This window comes from Podarcis gaigeae (assembly GCF_964106915.1).
Source record: "Podarcis gaigeae genome assembly, chromosome: 1".
In the NCBI taxonomy this organism is placed as follows: domain Eukaryota; kingdom Metazoa; phylum Chordata; class Lepidosauria; order Squamata; family Lacertidae; genus Podarcis; species Podarcis gaigeae.
The window spans coordinates 77,272,456-77,293,033 of record NC_139678.1 but is presented as its reverse complement, the minus strand read 5'-3'; the positions used below and the strand labels follow the sequence as shown (position 1 = coordinate 77,293,033).

The window sequence follows — 20,578 nt, the reverse complement described above, 5'->3', positions numbered from 1 at the left end:
TTTCTAGCAAGGTAAAACCAACATAATAGTACCAACTAATAGCAGCATTCAAAGGTAAAACATAATGAACCAAAAAATAATTAGCACCCTATAAATCCTGTCTGAAAAGGATTCCTCTTAATAACTTTATGTGGATTGCCTTTTGTAAGCATTTGCTATTCTGTGCAGATAGCATGCATTCCTGGGTTGTAGGTGTTGTCTGTTCTTGTCACAAGTTTTCCCTCATACTCATGCCTGAGAGAAGTGCTGTTTACAGTACATAATGTTAGGAACGGCTGTGCTTCATGTTCTGGTAGTCAGATAAAGGGGATAGTCACGTGATTTCAGAAATCAGCAATTTGCACAGGTCAGCTGCTAATCTCCTTTCAGAGCCCTTAGGGGGTTATGCGTATATCAGGTGCAAGCTGGCTACTACTAAATTTGTTATTCAATCATTTAAACATTATGTAACTACCTTGAGTCGGACTAAATCTCAGACCTCTCTCTTTAAGAATGTGATGGTAACTCCTTTTTTATGAGTGGGTGATCAGGTGACAACAGCATAACTTGGGGGCATTAAAGAGTCCTCCTATTGAATTCTAACCTGCTTCATTGGTAGCTCTTACAACATTTTATAGGATCATAGAGTTAGAAGGGACCCCCAAGAGTCATCTAGTCCCCCTACAATACAGGAATCTTAACTAAAACATCCATAACAGATGGCCATCCAATCTCGGCTTAAAAACCTCAAGGGAAGGAGAAATCACAACCTCCTGTGGAAGACTGTTTCACTGTTGAACAGCTCTTACTGTCAGATAGTTTTTCCTGATGTTTGGGAACTCTTTTCTTGTAACGTGAAGCGAGGAACATGATTGCTAGATGATGAGCCTTCTCGTTATCTCCCTGTAACTCTTCCAATGCTTCAGAAGGCTCTAGATGTTTGAAGCCTCTTAGGAGTTTTGTGATGGTGGGGCACATCATTTGTCACTTTCTAAAGAGCCACCTTTAGTCCTGTCAATTTGTCACTAGAGTATAAAGAGAAAGAGAGAAGAATGAAATTCAGCCCCAGTTGTGCACCTATCCAAGCTGCCTTTCTTACTTGTGTTACTCAGTATGGACGTAACTTGCTTCAGGAAATGGGAGGCATTGTACAGTACAGTGGTACCTCGGGTTAAGTACTTAATTCGTTCCGGAGGTCCGTTCTTAACCTGAAACTGTTCTTAACCTGAAGCACCACTTTAGCTAATAGGGCCTCCTGCTGCCGCCACGCCATCGGAGCATGATTTCTGTTCTCATCCTGAAGCAAAGTTCTTAACCTGAAGCACTATTTCTGGGTTAGCAGAGTCTGTAACCTGAAGCTTATGTAACCTGAGGTACCACTGTATAGGCTTTCTTGCTTCCGAGATTTGGATTCTGTGATAAGGCATCAGTACTAGAACTTTGCTAAATGAGTTTTCTTAATTGAGTTTTAATACCTCCTCCAATCTCTTACCACACTGTGAGCTGTTAAGGACCAGATGCTCTGAACCCTTTATAAGGGCCAGTTGGGTGGAAGCGTCAGCTTGTATAGAACACAACAGCCAGAACTGTGGTTCACTGGGGTTAATTGTTGCTCTAGTTTTGTTATGTCTACACTGGTTACCAGTTTTGTTTCTGGGCTCAATTCAAACTGTTCTTGTTGCCACCGTTAGAATAGAAAACCTCCTTTTAAAAAATGTACCGTAATTGAATTTTTTGTCCACGGCTGTATTTTGTGCTTCCACATGATTGCAGTATGCAAGCAGCCATAATCTCTGGCCATTGTTTAGTTAGAGGAGCCTACATTAATGAGACTCCCTTGCAAATTCTTGTTTGTGTACAATGCAAACCTGAATTGTGCAACTGCTCCCCCAGAAACAGACTTGTGGGAAGCTGAAGGAATCCATGGGTAGTCTGCTGATGAGAAAACTCCACTTCTACCACCAGATATTGCAGCACCAAGACTCCCTTGAGGATGGAGTATGCCAATGGCTTAACCAAGTGTATGTGGAAAACTTTAGTCTTTGAACCACACATCACTGTGCCTTGCTTGTGAATTATATTGCCCTTGGGAGGCAGTCCATTGGAATAAATTCATTATGACTTAACTGTTGGCAGCTTGCCGTGAGTAACCCAACACCAATGGGGCAAAGTTAAATTGTAAACCATAAGCCTTAGTACGTCAGCACTAGATGGAAGGGCAAAGAGGACAGAGTTTCGGGGGGAGAGAAAGCCAGTATATGAAGCAACCTAGCAGAGTGAATCCTTGGTGCTTTCATTAGAGGGGATTTTGAAAGGGCGCAGAGGGACTCCCTAGTGCTGGATCTAGCCTCTAAGGCCTGAATTTGCAATGCAGACTTTTCTCCTCTCTTATCTGGTTATCTTCTAATGCAGTGATGGCCAAACTTGGCCCTCCAGCTGTTTTGGGACTACAGTTCCCAACATCCCCAACCACTGGTCCTATTTGCTAGGAATGATGGGAGTTGTAGTCCCAAAACTGCTGGAGGGCCAAGTTTGGCCATCACTGTGCTAATGACTAGAATACTCCTGCCTGACCCTATATTACTATGTTCTCTGGAAGTTCCAGGGCAGCCAGATTTTAAAAATAAAACAAAAACAAAACAACCCGTCAACACCATAAAAAGGAACATTGCAAACATGCTAAGGAGTTGTGGGTGATAAAATAGCAAAACTTGCGTATCCTCACAACAGTGCTGTGAGGCAGGGTTAGCTCAGAAAGGGAGTGAGTCTCCCATTCAGTGAGTGAGCTTTGCAGTTCATCAGGGATCTGAACTCTGGCATTTGCACTTTACATTAACACTTGCAATATATTGTAGTTAGTCTTGGTGAAGACTTGACGTTTTCATCCCCAAAAAAGCTTTTGATTTGAGTTTTAATGTTTTAATGTTGTATTTTAATCTTGTTTTTAAGTTGTATTTCAGTCAATTTGTTTTATATCGGGTGTTAGCTGCCCTGAGCCCGGTCTTGGCTGGGGAGGGCAGGGTATAAATAAAATTATTATTATTATTATTATTATTATTATTATTATTATTATTATTGGTTAGAGTGTTGGACCAGGACCTGGAAGACCAGGGTTCAAATCCCCCCTCAGCCGTGGGCAGTCATTCACTCTCAGTCTAACCTACCTCACAGGGTTGCTGTGAGAATATAATGGGGAGGAGAAGAACTACGTAGACCACTTTGAGCTCCTTGGATGGAAGATGGAATAGAAATGAATGGGGAGATTAAGTAAATAAATAAGCAAGTAAGCAAATAAGCAATGCACAACACACTTGGAGATAGGATTCATTCAAACCCTGCTAAGCTGGACTTGCCAGGACATGAAAAGCAGCCTGAAGCTATTGGGCAGGGTGAGGCACCACATAAGAGAAGAGATGCTTAAGCTCCACTGGCCCTTCTATTCACATCTTATGATAATTATACTCTTTCCTGCTTCACAAGTGAAAACTGGAGACTCATGAGAAACCAATGAGCCCAGCCCCATCACATCTAGTTTGGCACTAGATGAAGAGGAAAGGGAGAGAGTGTTATAGGAAAGCAAATGTAAGGTAGCACAAATACTCTCTGCTCTCTCCTATGGTCTCACTGGCCGTACAGAACAAATATGGTGAAGATGGTTAATTCTGCATTTCAGCAGAAGCAGTCTAGTTTTCTCTGGTCTAAGTGATTAGGAAAGCTTTGATAACAAGAGTGGAGTCTTGTCTGTTAACTTCACTGGAGGTGGGATGGAGGGGGATGACCTCTGTTCTTGCAGCAATAAGCACTCAAGAAGTGGGGTGGAGGAGTGCAAGTAACAGCATGGTGTTTTTCAGTAAAGCTTCACAGCCCACACATCTGATAAAATGGCTTTGTATCTAAAAGCCACCCTGCCTTGGTAAACCGTTATGGAAACAAACTGCAGTTTGCACATTGTTAGAGGTAAACTGTTAGTGGCAAACACTTCTTTGCAAAGTATTGATATCACCCAGTGCCAGAATTAGGGCACTGTGGGCTGTCTCCCCTCACAGGGTACCGAGCCGAGGAGGCGCAAAATTGAGAAGATCCATAATTGAGAAGATCCATTTGGGAGCACCAAATTTTGACCTCACACAGGGCACCGTACTACAAAAGTTTACCGAGTCTGCCCCTGAATCACCACTTTACTTATATCCTGCCTTTTCCCCAAGGAGCTCAAAGCACCATACACAGACACCCACCCACACTGTGGTTCTCCTTATCAGGTGCCTTAGACACACACACACACACACACACACACACAGAGAGAGAGAGAGAGAGAGAGAGAGAGAGAACACGCGCATGTGATTGGGCCAAGACCGCTCAATGGGAATTTGAACATGGGTCTTCCAAGTTCTAGTCAGCCACTCTTAACCACTAGACTAGACCACATTGTCTCTCGTGAGCACTACTGTACACCTGCAGCCTTTCCCCAGCCCCTCTGTCTTGTTGTTTTTCCTCTAGTCTGCTGAACTAGGGAGTAGGCAGCAGTGGAATGAGGTGAGGCGAGATGAGGTGAGGCTCCAGCTGCATGCAAGACAAGGTAAGGCAAGGCTCAGGCTGTGCTGTAGATACACAGATACACAGTTCCTTCAGCAACAAACAGACTGAGCCCTATATAGTGGCAGGAACTGCATTTGTTAGCTCCATTTACACTGGACGGTGCATTCTTTTGTTAAAGAGATCCAACCTGCCCCATTAGTCTCCTACTGTAGGGGAACCTCTGGTGGGAAATGAGTTAAATAATTGTGGCTGCTAGGAGGTGTCAAACCAGCAGAACTCATAGTTTGCACAGTATCACTCAGGACAGTACCATTTCTATTCTGGATGACTCAACTCTGGCTGGCCTTACTTGTTAATTGTAAATTGTAAAACTATGTACATCCTGAAAATTCTGGTCGCTTTAAACACTGTTTACAGTTATCCACTGCCCTTTTGCAAAAGAAAGTGTTCAGATGCTTATCTTCTCACACCTTGTTAGTGGTACTTTATACTTTACTTTCATTCATGCAATGCAACATGTTAAGTACACAACATACACACCCTTACAAGGAAGATCTCTGTTATTTTTGAAAGTCTGTGTCTAAACACGAATGTGTACATAATTATAAGTATATACCATATGAAATTAGGATCTTATGCATCAGTGGATGAGGATTTTTCTTGGAAGAGGGGATTTTGATTTTGACGTAAAGCTGAATTATTTAGTGTTGTTATAAATTGTAGTAATTGATCGCTACGGGTTATAATTGCAATTTGGGAATTTATTGTGCTTTATAAATACAGTGGTACTTGGGTTAAGAACAATTTGTTCTGGAGGTCCGTTCTTAACTTGAAACTGTTCTTAACCTGAGGTATCACTTTAGCTAATGGGGCCTCCCGCTGCTGCTGCGCTGCCACGTGATTTCTGTTCTCATCCTGAAGCAAAGTTCTTAAACCGAGGTTCTATTTGTGGGTTAACAGAGTCTGAAACCTGAAGCTCCTGTAACCTGAAGCGTCTATAACTCGAGGTACCACTGTACAGCATTAGTGGTAGTGATTGAATTGAGTAAATGAAGCTTCTTGTCCCTCTCCCCATTAACAGTACATTTTCTGGAAAATGCTCATTTCAGTCCTAGTCAGAATTTGAAACAAGGCTTACAAAATGGAGATAATATGCTCTGGAATCTGTTAGGTTCTATAACCAATATTCATGCCCAAATGAATTTACTGCTGCACAGTTATTGAAACCATTTCATTTTCTTAAATGAAAGTTCTGCTAAAGGTAGGGTTCAGAGTGGGGATATCTTGCCATCATGATGTTTTTCATCTTGCATTACAGCGTAAAGCCAAAATACTGTACTTCTTGTGCAGCATGTATGTATGTGAGCTTGTTGAGATTCCTGTATAAAAAAGAGGGTTTATCTACTCATTCTCCAGAATCATTTATATATTGTAGTAAAGTAATGCTACTGACAATGAAGGCTGAGCTTATAATTATAGTTTATAATTAAGGAGACTGATGAATAAGGCTAGCTTTAATTGCTCCAAACCCAATAAGCCACAGAACAAAAGGATTCTGATGCCAGTCTGTGTTAAGCTTACCCAGGATGGAAATAGGCCCATCTAGGGAGCTATGTTTTCATGATGCACCTTGATAAAATTTGAATTAATTCGAAACGATCTGTTCCCCACTTTTGTGGGGAGCTGTTCTTACTGTCCTTGGAACTGGAAGCATAGCCATGGCTCTTGGCCAGGCTTTCTAAGAACTCTCTTTTGCAGAATTATTTGTTTGTGTAGCGCCGTTTCTCAAATATTTGTGCAAGATGACCTTTAAAAAAAAATTTAATGTGGCAGCTTGTAGTGTAGGAAGGATGGCTCGTGTGCTCTTCTCGTAGAGAATGGCCTTTAGCATAGGGCTGTTGTTGTTCAAGAAAGGCTCCTTGTCTTTTTTGCAATGCATTCCAAACAAAGAGGAGTATGAAGAAGTTGCATAGCTGGCCCCATCTTCCCCACCACCCCTCACCCCACCTCAGAAACTCATAGGCCTGGGAGTGCAGAAGGCCACTCAAACATCAGAACAAATTGTTCTAGTGTACACCATTTCTCAACACTTCTGAGGAAACAAGCCCCATAAAGAGGCAGTAGTCACGTGAGTGTCTTAATGCCTGCAAAGAAGCTTTGTCTCCCATTCAAGGTTATAAACTTCTGTTCTTTTCCAATGATTTATCACTTTATTGGGGTTTTGTTTTTTGCTGCTCTTTTTCGGATTGAGGCAAGGCGTTCTAGGGTGGTGCAGTCTATTGACAACAACATTGCCAGCTGCCAACTTAAGAGATAATATCTGTCCCTGCTTTGTTTGTGGGGGGTTGTTGTTGTTGTTTTTAAACAGACTGGAGCAGCAAAGGAAGATGTACCCTCTCCTACTGTGCTCCTCCACTAGTGACTTTGCCCACCTTTCTTCCCACTTTGCCACAGAAAGTGGGGCTCTCTGGCTCCACAGCAAGAAGGGTGAGCAGAAGAGCAGTGGAGGAGCAAGGCAGGAAGGGCACCTGCTGCAGCATCTTCCGAGGCTTCCAGGCTTTTAGAGGGCTGGTAGGCAGCCTTAGTTAACAGAGAAGGCAACAACTCAACAGCCGGGGAAGGGCTGTCGCTCAGAGGTAGAGCATCTGCTTTGCCAGAAGGTCCCAGGTTCAATCCCTGACATCTCCAGGTGAAGCTGGGGAAGACCTTTTGCCTGAAACCCTGTGTTCCTATGTGTGCAGAAAGCATTTCATAATGGTCTAGAAGGCTAGACCAACTCATTGAGTTCTTTTCCCGAAACAAGCATCTTAAAAAGATACTGTGACTCAGTAGATTGTAATGGGTGGGCATCATTATGAGAGTCGCCCTTTCCACAGATTTTTTTTTTTTAGTTACAGAGGAACCTCTGCACTTATTCCATGGGTCATCCTTAAAAAAAAGAAGAATCACTATAAACCTGCACCAGTTGTTGCTGTGGTCGCCTGAGGGTTTTTGACAGATGTGCAAAAATTTGCCTCCCTTTGGATTCTAAACTTACATTGTGAGAGATAGTTTCATGGCTGCCGTATGCAGATGGAGAAGGAACAAAGCGAGCAGAAGGAGAGGAGCTTAGTTGTCTATCGGGAAACCACAAAGTGTGTTTTCCTCGGCTGTTCATCTCAGCCCCACCCTCCACTGACTGGAGGTATACATGGTTGCTTCTTGTTGAGTAGAATATAGTTGAAAACTCCTTCATTGCTGGTCTAAGGCAGCCTCTTCTGGTGCCTTTGTTAAACTTCCCCAAAGTTAGCAAATAAAATGAGGCAGGCATGGGATACTGCTGGATGCTGGGACTGCTGAATTGGGAAAATTGAAACTTTGACAGGAAAGAAGCTCCTTCCCCAATTTCTGCTATGAGGAATCTATGATATGGTTGCTTACTGGAGAGTTGCTATCTTGGGTCTGCCCACTGAATACCTCTACCTTTAGTAAGTACCCCCAGCCTTAGCTGCAGGTAACTTAGCTGGCTTCCTGTCATTTGCAATACGTGTGTGTGTGTGTGTGTGTGTGTGTGTGAAGTACTGACTGGTGTTGCTGCCTTTTCTTCAGGGATGAAAAACAAACTGGCAAAAAGCAAAGCCTGCTGGAACAGATAGGAATGTGTGAAAACAGGAAGGGTGTGATGTAAAGCAGATTGCCAAGTGGCAGAGAGAGAAAGAGCAACTAGTGTGTCATGGTAGCCTTGTAGGAAAATCCAGGCAGCTGTCATGATCCTGGCTGGAATAAGATGATTTGCAACTGGGAAGAGGCAGAAGGATGCTTTGGAATCAGTGTTTGATAAATCTGTGCAGATCCTACACTGTTGGGAAGCAGCTATTTTAATGAGGTTGATGCCCAGATGTATAGAGTAGATAAGGCCTATAGTATCTGTTCCAAAAAGCTCTTGAAGAAAACAAGTTCCACAGCTCTGGCTACTCCCATCGCAATGTTACAATGGGGGTGGAGATTGCATGTGCCTCATAGTTAGAAACAGTCTAGCCTGATTGCAGAGTGGCTGTTTCTGTCTGAAATTGTCCATCTCCCATCCCATTTCCTATATCATGTTGGGTCTCTATGAGATGGTCTGTTTTTAAAATGTAGCTGGCATACCTTGGAGGTGGAAAGCTGACTAAATGATAGCCCTTGCAACAGTGGCAGACCTTGAGGTCTCCCATTTCATCAGCTCCCTATGCAACACCAAAATTTGGCACCCCACCCCATCGAGCCTCTCCCTTTCCATTCTACCTCATCGTCGTGGTGCCCCTGAGGCTCTGCACCCAGTGTGACAAGACCAGTTGTGCTTCCCTAAATCCGCCTCTGCTTGCAATTGTGCAATATCAGTATCAGTATCTGAAACCACATGTTTTGAAAGGACAAACATTTGTTCTTTGCAGCTCCCCACCTCCAGAATCCCTCTGCCTGTTCCCCTTTCCTCATGCAGCAGAGACAGCACCAACTTTCTCAATCAAGGTTTGCATTCTTCAGTCTTAAATTCAAAGTGTCTCCTTGCAGGTCACGCAAATCATATCCTTGGGCCGTTTCTGATGCCCTTGTGAGACCATTTTGATGCCTTGGAATTTATTTAGTTATCCCTTCATCTGTAATCGTGTCTGTGCTCCCCCCCCCCCCCCCCGTACAAGTGGGTGTGTATTTTGGCAAGTATAGCTTTACTTTCCTCTTGGAATGCTTTTTAAGCCTCACATGTTAAAATGCCCTTTGTGTTGGTCTGTAATGGAATACCTAATGAAGCTGGAATGTTCCTGGCTTTAGTTAGTGCCCTTTGCTCTGAGATGGATCCTCCCCAAGAAGAACCGGGGCTTCCAGAATGACAGTAGCTATGCCATCTCTTGCTTGCAGATAAATCTTATTTGCCACTAATTTGAATTGCTTTGCTTTTGTGAGTTGAATATTTTTGCATGTCAAATTGACCCTTCCTGGGAAGAGAGCTGGTGGTGCTTCTAATTATTTTGTGTCTCTCTGTTGCTGTGGTGTGGGACCTCTGGCCTTCTAGATGTGGCTGAATTACAAGTCCTATCAACCCTGGCCACTAGCTATGCTTGCTGGGAACTCTAGCCCAGCAACATCTGGAGGATCAAAGATTCCCTGCCTTGGTTCTGTTGGTTTAAGTATTGGGAGATTATGAGAAGGTACAGGGTTTCCCCAAATTAGAGCTTCTGGGCACCAGCAGGGAGGGCTTATGGAGATGGAGGAGGAAGAGGGGAGAAGAGTCTGGTGGGAACCAGGGCAGCTTGTATGTGGTGGTCATGTAGCAGCACCCCAAACAAGCATGGCTATAAGCCCCACACAATTTGAGGTTAGGTTGCCTGGAATAGGGCCTCCATCTGTACAGCCTTGCTTAATTCCTCTGTGGGAAGCTTATTATGCAGTGACACAAGGGGCAAGCCATCTCTGGGTTGGTGCCCCAGCTTTGGAATCCCTCTGGGATGTGACTGGAGCTTACACCACTTGAGTTTCCTGCAGTGATGTTGGGTTTTCTGGATTTCTTTTTCAAGAATCAAAATACAATTAGGGTAATTTCAATTGGGAAATTTTCTAATGCCCTAAAGCAGACACCCCCAATCTCGGCCCTCCAGATGTTTTGGGGCTACAATTCCCATCATCCCTGACCACTGGTCCTGTTAGCTAGGGATGATGGGAGTTGTAGTCCCAAAACATAAAACATCTGGAGGGCCGATTTTGGGGGTGCCTGCCCTAGAGAGTGTTCTAATTTAGCATATTTGTTTTTATTGTACTTAGTAAAGAAAGGTAACAAGCTTGCTTAATACAGTACTGTATTTGCAATTGGCATCTGTTCATTGTGAACTTAAGAATTTATGAAATGGAAAGTTTCCATAGAAAAATAAAGCCCCACTTCGTTAGTTTCCAGTGCCAGGTGAAAGCCTTTCTATTCACTCAGGACTTTGGTGGATATTAGTGTCAGGCTTGATGTGGTGTTTTTTTTTCTTTTTATGCTTGTAATTAATTGCCTTGTTTTCTAAGGCACTGTAGTATAATGTAAGTTTGTATTTTATTTGTAACCCTCTCTGGAGCTGCATTGCAATGAAGAGCATATTATAAACAATATAGAGATGGTTGACCAAAATATTGGAGGTTGTATTCAGCTAGGTTTTATTTAAAGAAGATCCACTGAAATTAATAAACATGATTAAGTTGGGTCCATTAAGTTAAGTAGATCTGCTCCAGTAAAGCCTAGCTGAATAGCTCCCTGGGTGAGGGATGAAGAGAGATTGGGCATACACACAAATTGAGACCACTCATCTTTTATATCCTCTACCAGCCTTATGCTAGGAACTGGAGATAATAGCTTAAGGATGTTTATTACTGTGATTCCTCAATAGGAGTCACCTTCCCTCTCCTTCAGCACTCTAGTGTGAGTTCTCTAATTCCCATTAATAATCCTATCTCGCATTGCCAAAGCTCAGCTTGCTGGTGGCCTTCTTCTGTTAAAGTGTGTGAGTGTGTATACATAGCATTTCATAAGGTTATAGCACATGCTCAACTATCATCACTGCTGTCATCTACTTTGGAGTCTATCCAAATAAATTCACTCTCCTTTGGCAGTGCATCCAAGCTGAATCTCTCTTCTAGGAAGTCTGAAGTTCACTCTATCCATGTCCCCCTTAAAGGTTATTTCAAGGTACACAGCTATGTTCTTGCTTTTAAACAAGTAAAGGACACATTTTATGCATAAGAACTGTACTGATATGTTTGGTAAGGACCCCCTTCCAGAGGATATAAAGGTCAGCTGAAGAGGAGCTATTCCTTTCGCTTCTGGCTTTCCCTAATTTTAGGGAAGGCTTGCCTCTCTCCCCCTGCAACCCAGTGCTTAAGAGTGCAAAGTGTACATGTGCCTGGGGAGTTAAATAATTACAGTCCCAGCCTCAGTGATGCCTTGCCACGTCAGTTTCCAAATGTTGCCCATGACCCTAGTGGCACTGCAAAATAAGAGTGTAGACTGTTTTGTAGATTATTTTTTGTCTTCGTAGGTCCAGGGCAGCAAAGGCAAAGTAATATCACAGCTTCTGTGCAGCCACTCTAAAGAAACTCATTGGGACTTATTTCATCTCTCCTTCTTTTGTACCCATAATTAGAAAACTGGTTTTAAAAGCAGCTTTCCTCTAGATATCTGCTAGTATTTCTGGTCAGTTTTCATGTAGTTGATGGTGTGTGTGCAGTGCTCAATCCCACATATACTCACAGCATCCTCACCTCTCCAAGTTTGGATCCTTATGTAGCCAAAACATCACTAACCTTCCCTTGTGCATGGAGTCAGCAGGCTTTGGGGAGCCTCAAGATTTTAAGAATTGCAAAAAATCTTCAGGAACCAAAGCAACTCAGTGAACACCGTGCATTCTCAATGGCCATTAAATGCTGACTTTTTTGTGAGGGGTATTAGAATGGAATATTCTGGAACCTGCACCCATAAACAGAAGCACTGCACACTGTTAACATTTTGTTGCAGGTGCTACTCGCTTTGCATATTTGCTGGCAGCATTATGAAAAGCAGAGCACAATCTGCTGGTTTTTATGTGCTCTCGCTAGAAACCTGAGAAAGGATATTGGGTTGTCAGCACCAAAAACTGTGATTGTGAAAACAGTTGACATTTTCTGACTACATCTCTAATTTGCAATATCAGCACTCCTACACTGCAGTTCCTTGCTATTGTTTTGTTGTCCGTTGTCTTTGTGGTTCTTATTTTGTTTGTAATTGTGCAGCTGTACTTACCTTAATTATATATTCGTTAAGCTGCCCTGGGGCTATTTGGTGAAAAACAGGCAAGAAGTACAACTAATCTAAACATTAAAATAAATACGGTATATATATTAAAACCAGGATTTTTTTTTTAGTGTATATTGCAAGGGCTTGGTTGTTCCCTAAAATCGGTCTCCTCCAGGAGGGATGCCAAGAGCACCTCTCTATTGCAGGAATCAAAGGAGGAGCAGGCTATGGCTGCTAGTCATGGTGGCTGATGTACCTCCAGAGTCAGGGGCAATTTGGGGCTTTTTAGCTTAGAAAAATAATGGGTCAGACAGGATATGATAGAGATATATAAAATGATGCATGGTGTGTAGAAGATAGACAGAAGTTTTTATTCCTTTCCAATAATACTGGAAGCCATGGCAATCCATCAAAGCCAAATGGTGGGAGATACAGAACTGACAAAAGAAAGAACTACCGTACTTCATACAGTGCAGATAAACTAAGGAATTTGCTACCACAAGATATGAGGGTGGCAGATAGGTGAACACAAGTCCTAACAAATCAGTCTATGTTCACTGTGTGAGTTCTGGCAGTTTGAATCTGACAGCTTTTAGTCTCTCTGCCCACTGTCTCTCCCCTACCCCCTTTGCCTTTTGCAAGTTTTTCTGGCTGGCATGCCCTAGAGAGGAAGTGGGAAAATGGGAGTCTTTGTTTTTCTACTAAGTCAGCCTCTGACCCACTGCAGATCGCTGGGACAGTTAAGAATGAAGCAGCTGAGCTTTTGTTCCCACAACTGTGGACTGTTTTGGAGCGACGTGATAGAGCAGTGGGACCGTCTCAATAGGGAAAGAATTGCTGGGTTGTTGTTGTTTTGCCCAGTTCACTCCTGTCCAACAGAACTCTGAAGACTGAATCAAAGCCTGTGTTGCTGCCAAGCTTAAGAAGTTCTCTTTGGGGAAATCAGTCTTCCTTTGTGGGGGTTTGTGTATCAAAGTTGGTGGCAGTATCTCATACAGTACTTCTGACAAGTTCGCTCTCAATCGTGGAAGGATGCATTTAATCGCTAATACCATGTATTTATTACAGTGACTCACAAACTGATCAAATTATTATAGCAAAACATTTTGGCTTCCACTTCCTTAGTCAAAGTGGGCTGTAGCCAGGTTGTCAGTTATAGAATGTGGAGGACTGAATATCCCAAAGTGTTGCATTTGCTGCAGCTGAGTGATTCTGCAGTATCCTTTGATTGACATCAGAGCAGTAGAGGAATGTGGAAGTCAAAGCACTTGAAATTCTATTTATTGTGTGTATGTGTGTGTGTACTGGGGGAGTGTCTTTTAGGCCTGGTAGTATGAAGAATTATTGTGGACCAACACCCACTTAACAATCTTAGAATCTTTGCTCAGTGCAGGATCTGCAATGCAGGATACAACTTCAGCATCCCTGACTGACCGTTATAGCTACTGGTCATGATAACTGAGTTATGGGATAACTCAGTATCAAAAGCCGTTTGCCCTGGATACCAGTCGCTGGGGGAACACAAGTGTGCTGTTGCACACATGTCTTGCATATGGGTTTCCCATTAGCATCTGGTTGGCCACTGTGAGAGTGGGATGCTAGACTGGGATAGTCTGGTTTCATCCAATAGTGCTCTTTTAAAAATCCACAATGGAGGCGTATTTCGACATTTAACTTTCATCTGCGGGACTCGGGTGGCGCTGTGTGTAAAACCTCAGCGCCTAGGGTTTGCCGATCGCATGGTCGGCGGTTTGAATCCCCGTGGCGGGGTGAGCTCCCGTCTTTCAATCCCAGCTCCTGCCCACCTAGCAGTTCGAAAGCTCCCCTAAAGTGCAAGTAGATAAATAGGTACCACTTTCTAGCGGGAAGGTAAACAGCATTTCCGTGTGCTGCTCTGATGCCGGCTCGCCAGAGCAGCTTCGTCACGGTGGCCACGTGACCCGGAAGTGTCTCCGGACAGCGCTGGCTCCCGGCTTCTAGGGTGAGATGGGCACACAACCCTAGAGTCGGACACAACTGGCCCGTACGGGCAGGGGTACCTTTAAGGTAAAGGTAAAGGTACCCCTGCCCATACGGGCCAGTCTTGACAGACTCTGGGGTTGTGCGCCCATCTCACTCAAGAGGCCAGGGGCCAGCGCTGTCCGGAGACACTTCCGGGTCACGTGGCCAGCGTGACATCGCTGCTCTGGCGAGCCAGAGCCGCACACGGAAACGCCGTTTACCTTCCCGCTGGTAAGCGGTCCCTATTTATCTACTTGCACCCGGAGGTGCTTTCGAACTGCTAGGTTGGCAGGCGCTGGGACCGAGCAGCGGGAGCGCACCCCGCCGCAGGGATTCGAACCGCCGACCTTTCGATCGGCAAGTCCTAGGCGCTGAGGCTTTAACCCACAGCGCCACCTGCGTCCCTAGGGGTACCTTTACCTTTATCTTAAAAAGCCACAATAGAGGCTTATTTCGACACTTAACTTTCATCTGCCAGTAAGGGATCATAGAACTTTTATTATTTTTACACCTGGAATGCTGAGCTCCCCGAGATGCACTGGGCCAGCCCAGATGCTCTGAAATATTCCATGTGAGCACGCCACTGCATAGCAGAAGTAACAAATTATTCTCCAGTTAATGTTTATGATTTTCTGGTCGTAATTTGCATCAATTTAAATGTTCCTTGACTAATATTTTGAGGTAGTGAATATGGTGCAGTAGGGTTTTGTGGTGCAAGAACAAATATGCCAGATTGCTGCTGATTTCATGATGAGACCATGTTTCAAGAACTAAGACATAGTCAAGCTACATAATTCCTGCTGGCTGCTTTATTAGATAGTATCCTATAGATGTGCAGTATCCAAGTTTGAAAACCAGTGATCACGTAATAGAAGAAAAAATAGAATAGCCTATTATAACATGGTAGATTTGTTTTATACTTAACTTTGAGTATATTTTTGTGGTTAGCAGGGGGAACTGCATGAGAAGGTAAACAACTCTGGATATGGGGGGTGGGGAATAAGGGACAGGCTTATAGCAGTGAGGTCATTTCCCAATGAAGCTCTAGATTGGCAAACAGAAGTTACTCACTATACTAAAATTACAACATTTGAAACATGGGTGCATGCTGCAACAAACTGCTTAGTGGCTGCGGCTTCTTGCAGTGTGCAACCTGTTTGGAGAACCATGTACTTCCTCCTCAGGACTATTTAATTGCATGATTTCTATTACAAATGGCACAAAGGGCATTGCCATTCTGTAATTTTAAAACCACCATTAGAACAACAGTGTTTGCTGACAGAATATAACAAGGCTGAAACTCAAATTCTAACTGTCCTTTCACTCACTGGCAAGCCTTCCATGACCTGTTTGTCCGTTTCTCTTTCTCGGCAGTACCATAGTTTTGTGATTCTGAAACCGCCAGTCATTGTGATGCCTGCATTTCAGAGATAACTGCTGTTTAGAGTGCCTTAATGTGTAAAGCCTGCTAGCTTAGTATCATGCAGCAGCGCCCTCCTAACGTCCGTTGTTCTCTTGTGCCTTAGGTGAGGCTGGTGCAAACATCATCCATGTCTCTAAGGAGGCTCGGAAGAGGTTTCTTGGCCCCTTGCACCCCTCCTTCAACTTAGTGAAAATCATCCGTACCTGCCTATACAAGACCCTGCCAGACAACGGGCATGAGGTGGCCAGTGGACGCTTGGGCATCTCACTGACGCGGGTCTCAGATGGAGAGAATGTCATCTTATCGGAGTTCAGCTCCAAAGAGGAGCTTATCCAGGCAAGTAATAACATGATGACTGCCTCGTTGATTTAGATGTGAATCTGTAGGTTCCCAGCCACCAGGGACTGGGACACCTGACTTGACTATGCTTTCATGGTGAAAGGCTGTCTTGTAGCTATCACTTGTTCCATCAGATGATATTTACTTGGTGCTCTGGATACATAAATCCTCCCCCGCATGTTATTTAGGTTTCATGTGGTCTTTTCCTGTCTCTCTCAGGCATGTGTTTGCAGCACTTTCATCCCAGTGTACTGTGGCCTCATCCCTCCCAGTCTTCAAGGAGTGGTAAGTAAGCCATCGTGGACTTGGGCTTCCAAAATTGTTTGCATTGGTACGAGGTCATGCTGTGATCCTTGCAAGGTTGGCTGTTACTGTCTCCATATTATACGTAGAGGGCTAAAGCTGAAGAAGTGGCTTGCTACTGATTGTCTCGTTTTCATTCCTGTTGGAACTGACGGCCATAAGCCACAAGCTTTAGTCATCGTGTCATCATCCCAGGGACACACCAGGCAGGCTATTAAGTCAAAGGGAGCAGGGATGAGGGGGAGTATCTTGCTTGATGCTGAAGCCACAAAGTCTGTATTAGTCATAATCTTCAGATTATAAAATGGTATTTAATATGTGTCTGTCATGACTTGGTTAAGTGGTGAAACGCCCTGCTATATGCAGCTGTGTTTTATCCAGCACCTGACAAGGGTGCCAACAATATTGCCTTAAGAAAATAGATCTGTGTAGCACAGTAGTAGATGTCAGGAGTTTTTCCTCTTGTTATTTTCCAAACTTGAGATTATTTGTTTTCATGCAGTCCTGTTTCAGGCATCAAGGGTGGTGTGTGTGTGTGTGTGTGTGTGTGTGTGTGTGTGTGTGTCTAGCAGCAAATAAGCCAGCATGTCAGCTAATTGCACTCTTGTTGAGGGCACAGCACACACAGCCTATCAGTGCAGCAGCACCCTTTCCTTGAACTCTTAGACTTTAGTGCCATTGGAATTGGAGATTGCTCAGCACCACCCAGGCCAAAGGGCAATAAATCTGGGGAAGGCAGGAAAAACTCTCTGGCCCAGCTTTCTCTGAGAAGCCCCATGTGACTATTTCACATATAACAGTAAACCACAACTTATGGCTCAGGGAAGTGAGGCAGAAGCTCCTGGAAAAAAACCCTTTCTTCTCTGACAGCGTGGCTGTGAGGAGGTGTTGTCTTAAACCAGGGGCCAGCAACCTTTTTCAGCAGGGGGCCGGTCCACCATCCCTCAGACCATGTGGGGGGCCGGACTATATTTTTTTAGGGGGGGGGATGAACGAATTCCTATGCCCCACAAATAACCCAGAGGTGCATTTTAAATAAAAGGACACATTCTACTCGTGTGAAAACACCAGGCCGGCCCCACAACTAACCCAGAAACGAATTTTAATTAAAAGGACACATTCTACTCATGTAAGAACACGCTGATTCCCAGACCATCCACTGGCCGGATTTAGAAGGCGATTGGGCCGCATCCAGCCCCCAGGCCTTAGGTTGCCTACCCTTGCCTTAAACTAACTGCAGTTAAACATAATGTCTGAACCCTGGTTAGGCTTGTTTACATACTTTTTAATGTTACTTATCATTTCTATGTTATTTTTTGGCCATTTTACTATTGAAAATAAATAGTAAAATAAACAAACCATAATGTCTGAACCCTGACATGCTGTGGCTACCCTTTGTCAAAAGGAGCCAACTTCAAACCACAGTTTTATTACGGTGGCTTGTTTCAGTTGACCACAGTTCAGGGTTTTAATGCTATGCTAAGCTGTTGTTAATTGAAATCGGAAGTTAAGGCTTCCAGTTTCCTTGCAGCTATGTTGGAGAATAAGAAGGGAAGGAAGATGGCGCAAGCCTGAAACACATCAGCTTATTCCTGCAGTAAGCCATGGTTTATTGTCATTTCAGAACAAGCCACAGTGAACTGTTTAAAGGTAGCTACACCAAAGGGTTTTGTTTTTCCTTTTCTCCTGATATCTGTTCCATTCTGGTCTGGCTGAGTGGTATTAAGAAAAGCCCATTTGCAACGGCACTAAATCAAATTGAGGTTGTGAACTCAAGGAGTGTCTGGTAGAAGCAGAGTGGTGGAGTTTGTGGAGAAGGTTGGCATGAACAGTTTGTTCCTAACTGGAATGTAGGCGGAAGGTCCCCAATAGACGGCTAGCTTTATTTATTTATTGCTATTGTTACATAATGTTGTTAACAACAACAGCTGGGGGGGTGTATGTCTTGTTTTGGAGATGTGCCTGCTTCATCACCTCTCCCTGGTCTTATTTTAGTTTGGCTCCAAACTCAAAGTATCCCTCTCCTCTAGATTAAACATATTTAGCCCTGTCTATGCATGCAGATAAGGCTAGAGCCAGCAGAGCCTTCACCTCTGTCTCTAGCCAGTCTCATTGCAACCCAAGAGTCTCCCAAATACCTCACAGCAAAAAGCCGGCTGTCTGAAGCAGGAAGCCCTGTTGGGCCAGATGCATCGAACAATTAATAAGTAAAGCAATAATTCAGAAGTGCTTGCCTTCCAGCTAATGTAGGTAGGCAGTGGGTATGTCAGTAGAAGCCCAAGGGATCTTCACTGGTTGCTGTCACCCCGTGGATCTCACTCATTTTATTTAGATATTTTGATACTACTCTTTATCATAAAGTCACAGGGGGATGCGCAACATATTAAAATGCACAAATGCATATTCCGAGGCCAATTAAAACATCTATATGAAATAAACTCAGCACAAACTAAAATAACAGAGGATAATGTAAGGTGACAAGGGGTGCCATACACTGACCTCAGTGCATTATGCCTCCTAACCTCCAGAAACCTGGGGGGGGGGGCGGGGAGTGTCTTCACTTCCCTCTTGAAAGAGTGTAGCATTGAGGCAAGACACTACAGTACTCAGTAGGAAGATAGTTCCATTGTTTTGGAGCTGCCACAGGAAAGGCTGTACTGTGGGTCCTCACACTACTGAACACCTCTGTTGTAGTGGCCATCAGGAGGTTCTCCTTAGCTGATCTTCAGGCCCAGGTGGTAGGTTGGTAAAAGAGAAGTTCTCTTATTTTAATGTCAACATAAGCACTTTGACTTAGGTTCGAAAGAGAATTGGCAAGCTGTGCAGCTGTTTTAGTACTCTGGACCCCTGCATTTTACACTAGTTGCAACTTCTGAACCATTTTGGAAGAGCAGTCCTACAAAGAGTACATGACAGTAGTCTAATCTGAAGGACAGCAGAGCATGGATAATAGTGGCCAGGCTATCTTTATTCAGGAAAGGATGCAAACAAGGGCAACCCCTTCCAGAATAAGGGTGTTCTGCTGATTCTCGGACTTTGTGCAACCACAGCACCTCTGCTTATCTAGATTCAGCTTCTGTTTCTTGGCCCACATCCAGCCCATTCCTGGTTCCCCAGGCACCAATGAAACAGATGGAGCTGTGTGTCATCAGTATATTGGTGGCAATTCACATCCCCTGAATATGGCTGCTATAACCTGCCAGACTCACCAAGCAACTGTGAACTGGTACATTTGCAATTGCCTATAAGTGTTTGGAAATTTGGGGGGTGGGACAGACTGTAAACTGTATCTGTATAATAAAACCTTCAATGATTCCTTGTCATTCTTTCTCTCCTCCCAGAGGTATGTTGATGGAGGGATTTCTGACAACCTGCCACAGTATGAGCTGAAGAACACCATCACGGTGTCCCCTTTCTCTGGGGAGAGTGATATCTGTCCACGGGACAGCTCCACAAACATCCATGAGCTCAGGGTCACGAATACCAGCATTCAGTTCAACATGCGCAACCTCTACCGCCTTTCAAAGGCCCTGTTTCCACCAGAGCCTCAGGTGAGAGCCCAGCATGATTGTCTATATTTTTGTAGTGACGCTTGAGCTTCCATAGATGGTAAACATTGTTTATGGCTCTTCATTTGAAGGAACTTCAGGCAACCTGAATTTATATACTTTCTAAATACAAATCATTGTAGTCATTCTTCATCAGAGCATTTCATCTGTCTTAGCCCTTATGCTTCTAACACAAGACTGTGCATGTTTACTTGGAAGTGAGTCCCACTGGTGTTGGATGGAGCTTACACACCTATAGAAAGCAACCTGCCCTCCATAAAGCTTCAGTGGTGTTTGTGCCACCCATTTCTGAGAGACGGGCATATGGTGTTTCATGAACAGCTGCACGTTTCCTTTTAGAAACAAGCAACAAAGTCACTGAAAGGCACATGGGTGATCAGCCAATGCATTTCATGTAACTTGGGACTCCCACTCCCATTCTTTAGAGGGTATTGACAGATAGCCTAATTTGGAGTGGCAAATTCTCATTCTATGACTTGTTTGTTTAAAGTGCTGGGACAAGAAGTCTTCAAAACTTTTGGAATGCACTGAATGCCTTTTTTAATCCCATTGGAATAACATGAAGACACCTGAAAATACCTTCAATTAGGCATTGTTTGAAAATGCTTATGGACTGTATTCAGTTGGTGTAGATTAACATTCCTTTGTTGGCCTTCTTTCTTCCCTCGT

At 43.9% G+C, this 20,578-nt stretch overlaps 1 protein-coding gene across 2 annotated transcripts in view; it reads left to right on the top strand.

The window, feature by feature from the left end:
* PNPLA2 (patatin like domain 2, triacylglycerol lipase) overlaps positions 1 to 20,578 on the top strand; it is a 40,026-nt gene that overhangs the window by 6,791 nt on the left and 12,657 nt on the right. For both annotated transcript variants that reach the window (XM_083757140.1, XM_083757141.1), the window contains exons 2-4: positions 15,802 to 16,034; positions 16,257 to 16,322; positions 19,682 to 19,891. In XM_083757140.1, coding sequence (XP_083613266.1) covers positions 15,802 to 16,034; positions 16,257 to 16,322; positions 19,682 to 19,891 — 509 coding nt within the window. The remainder of the gene's footprint in view (positions 1 to 15,801; positions 16,035 to 16,256; positions 16,323 to 19,681; positions 19,892 to 20,578) is intronic.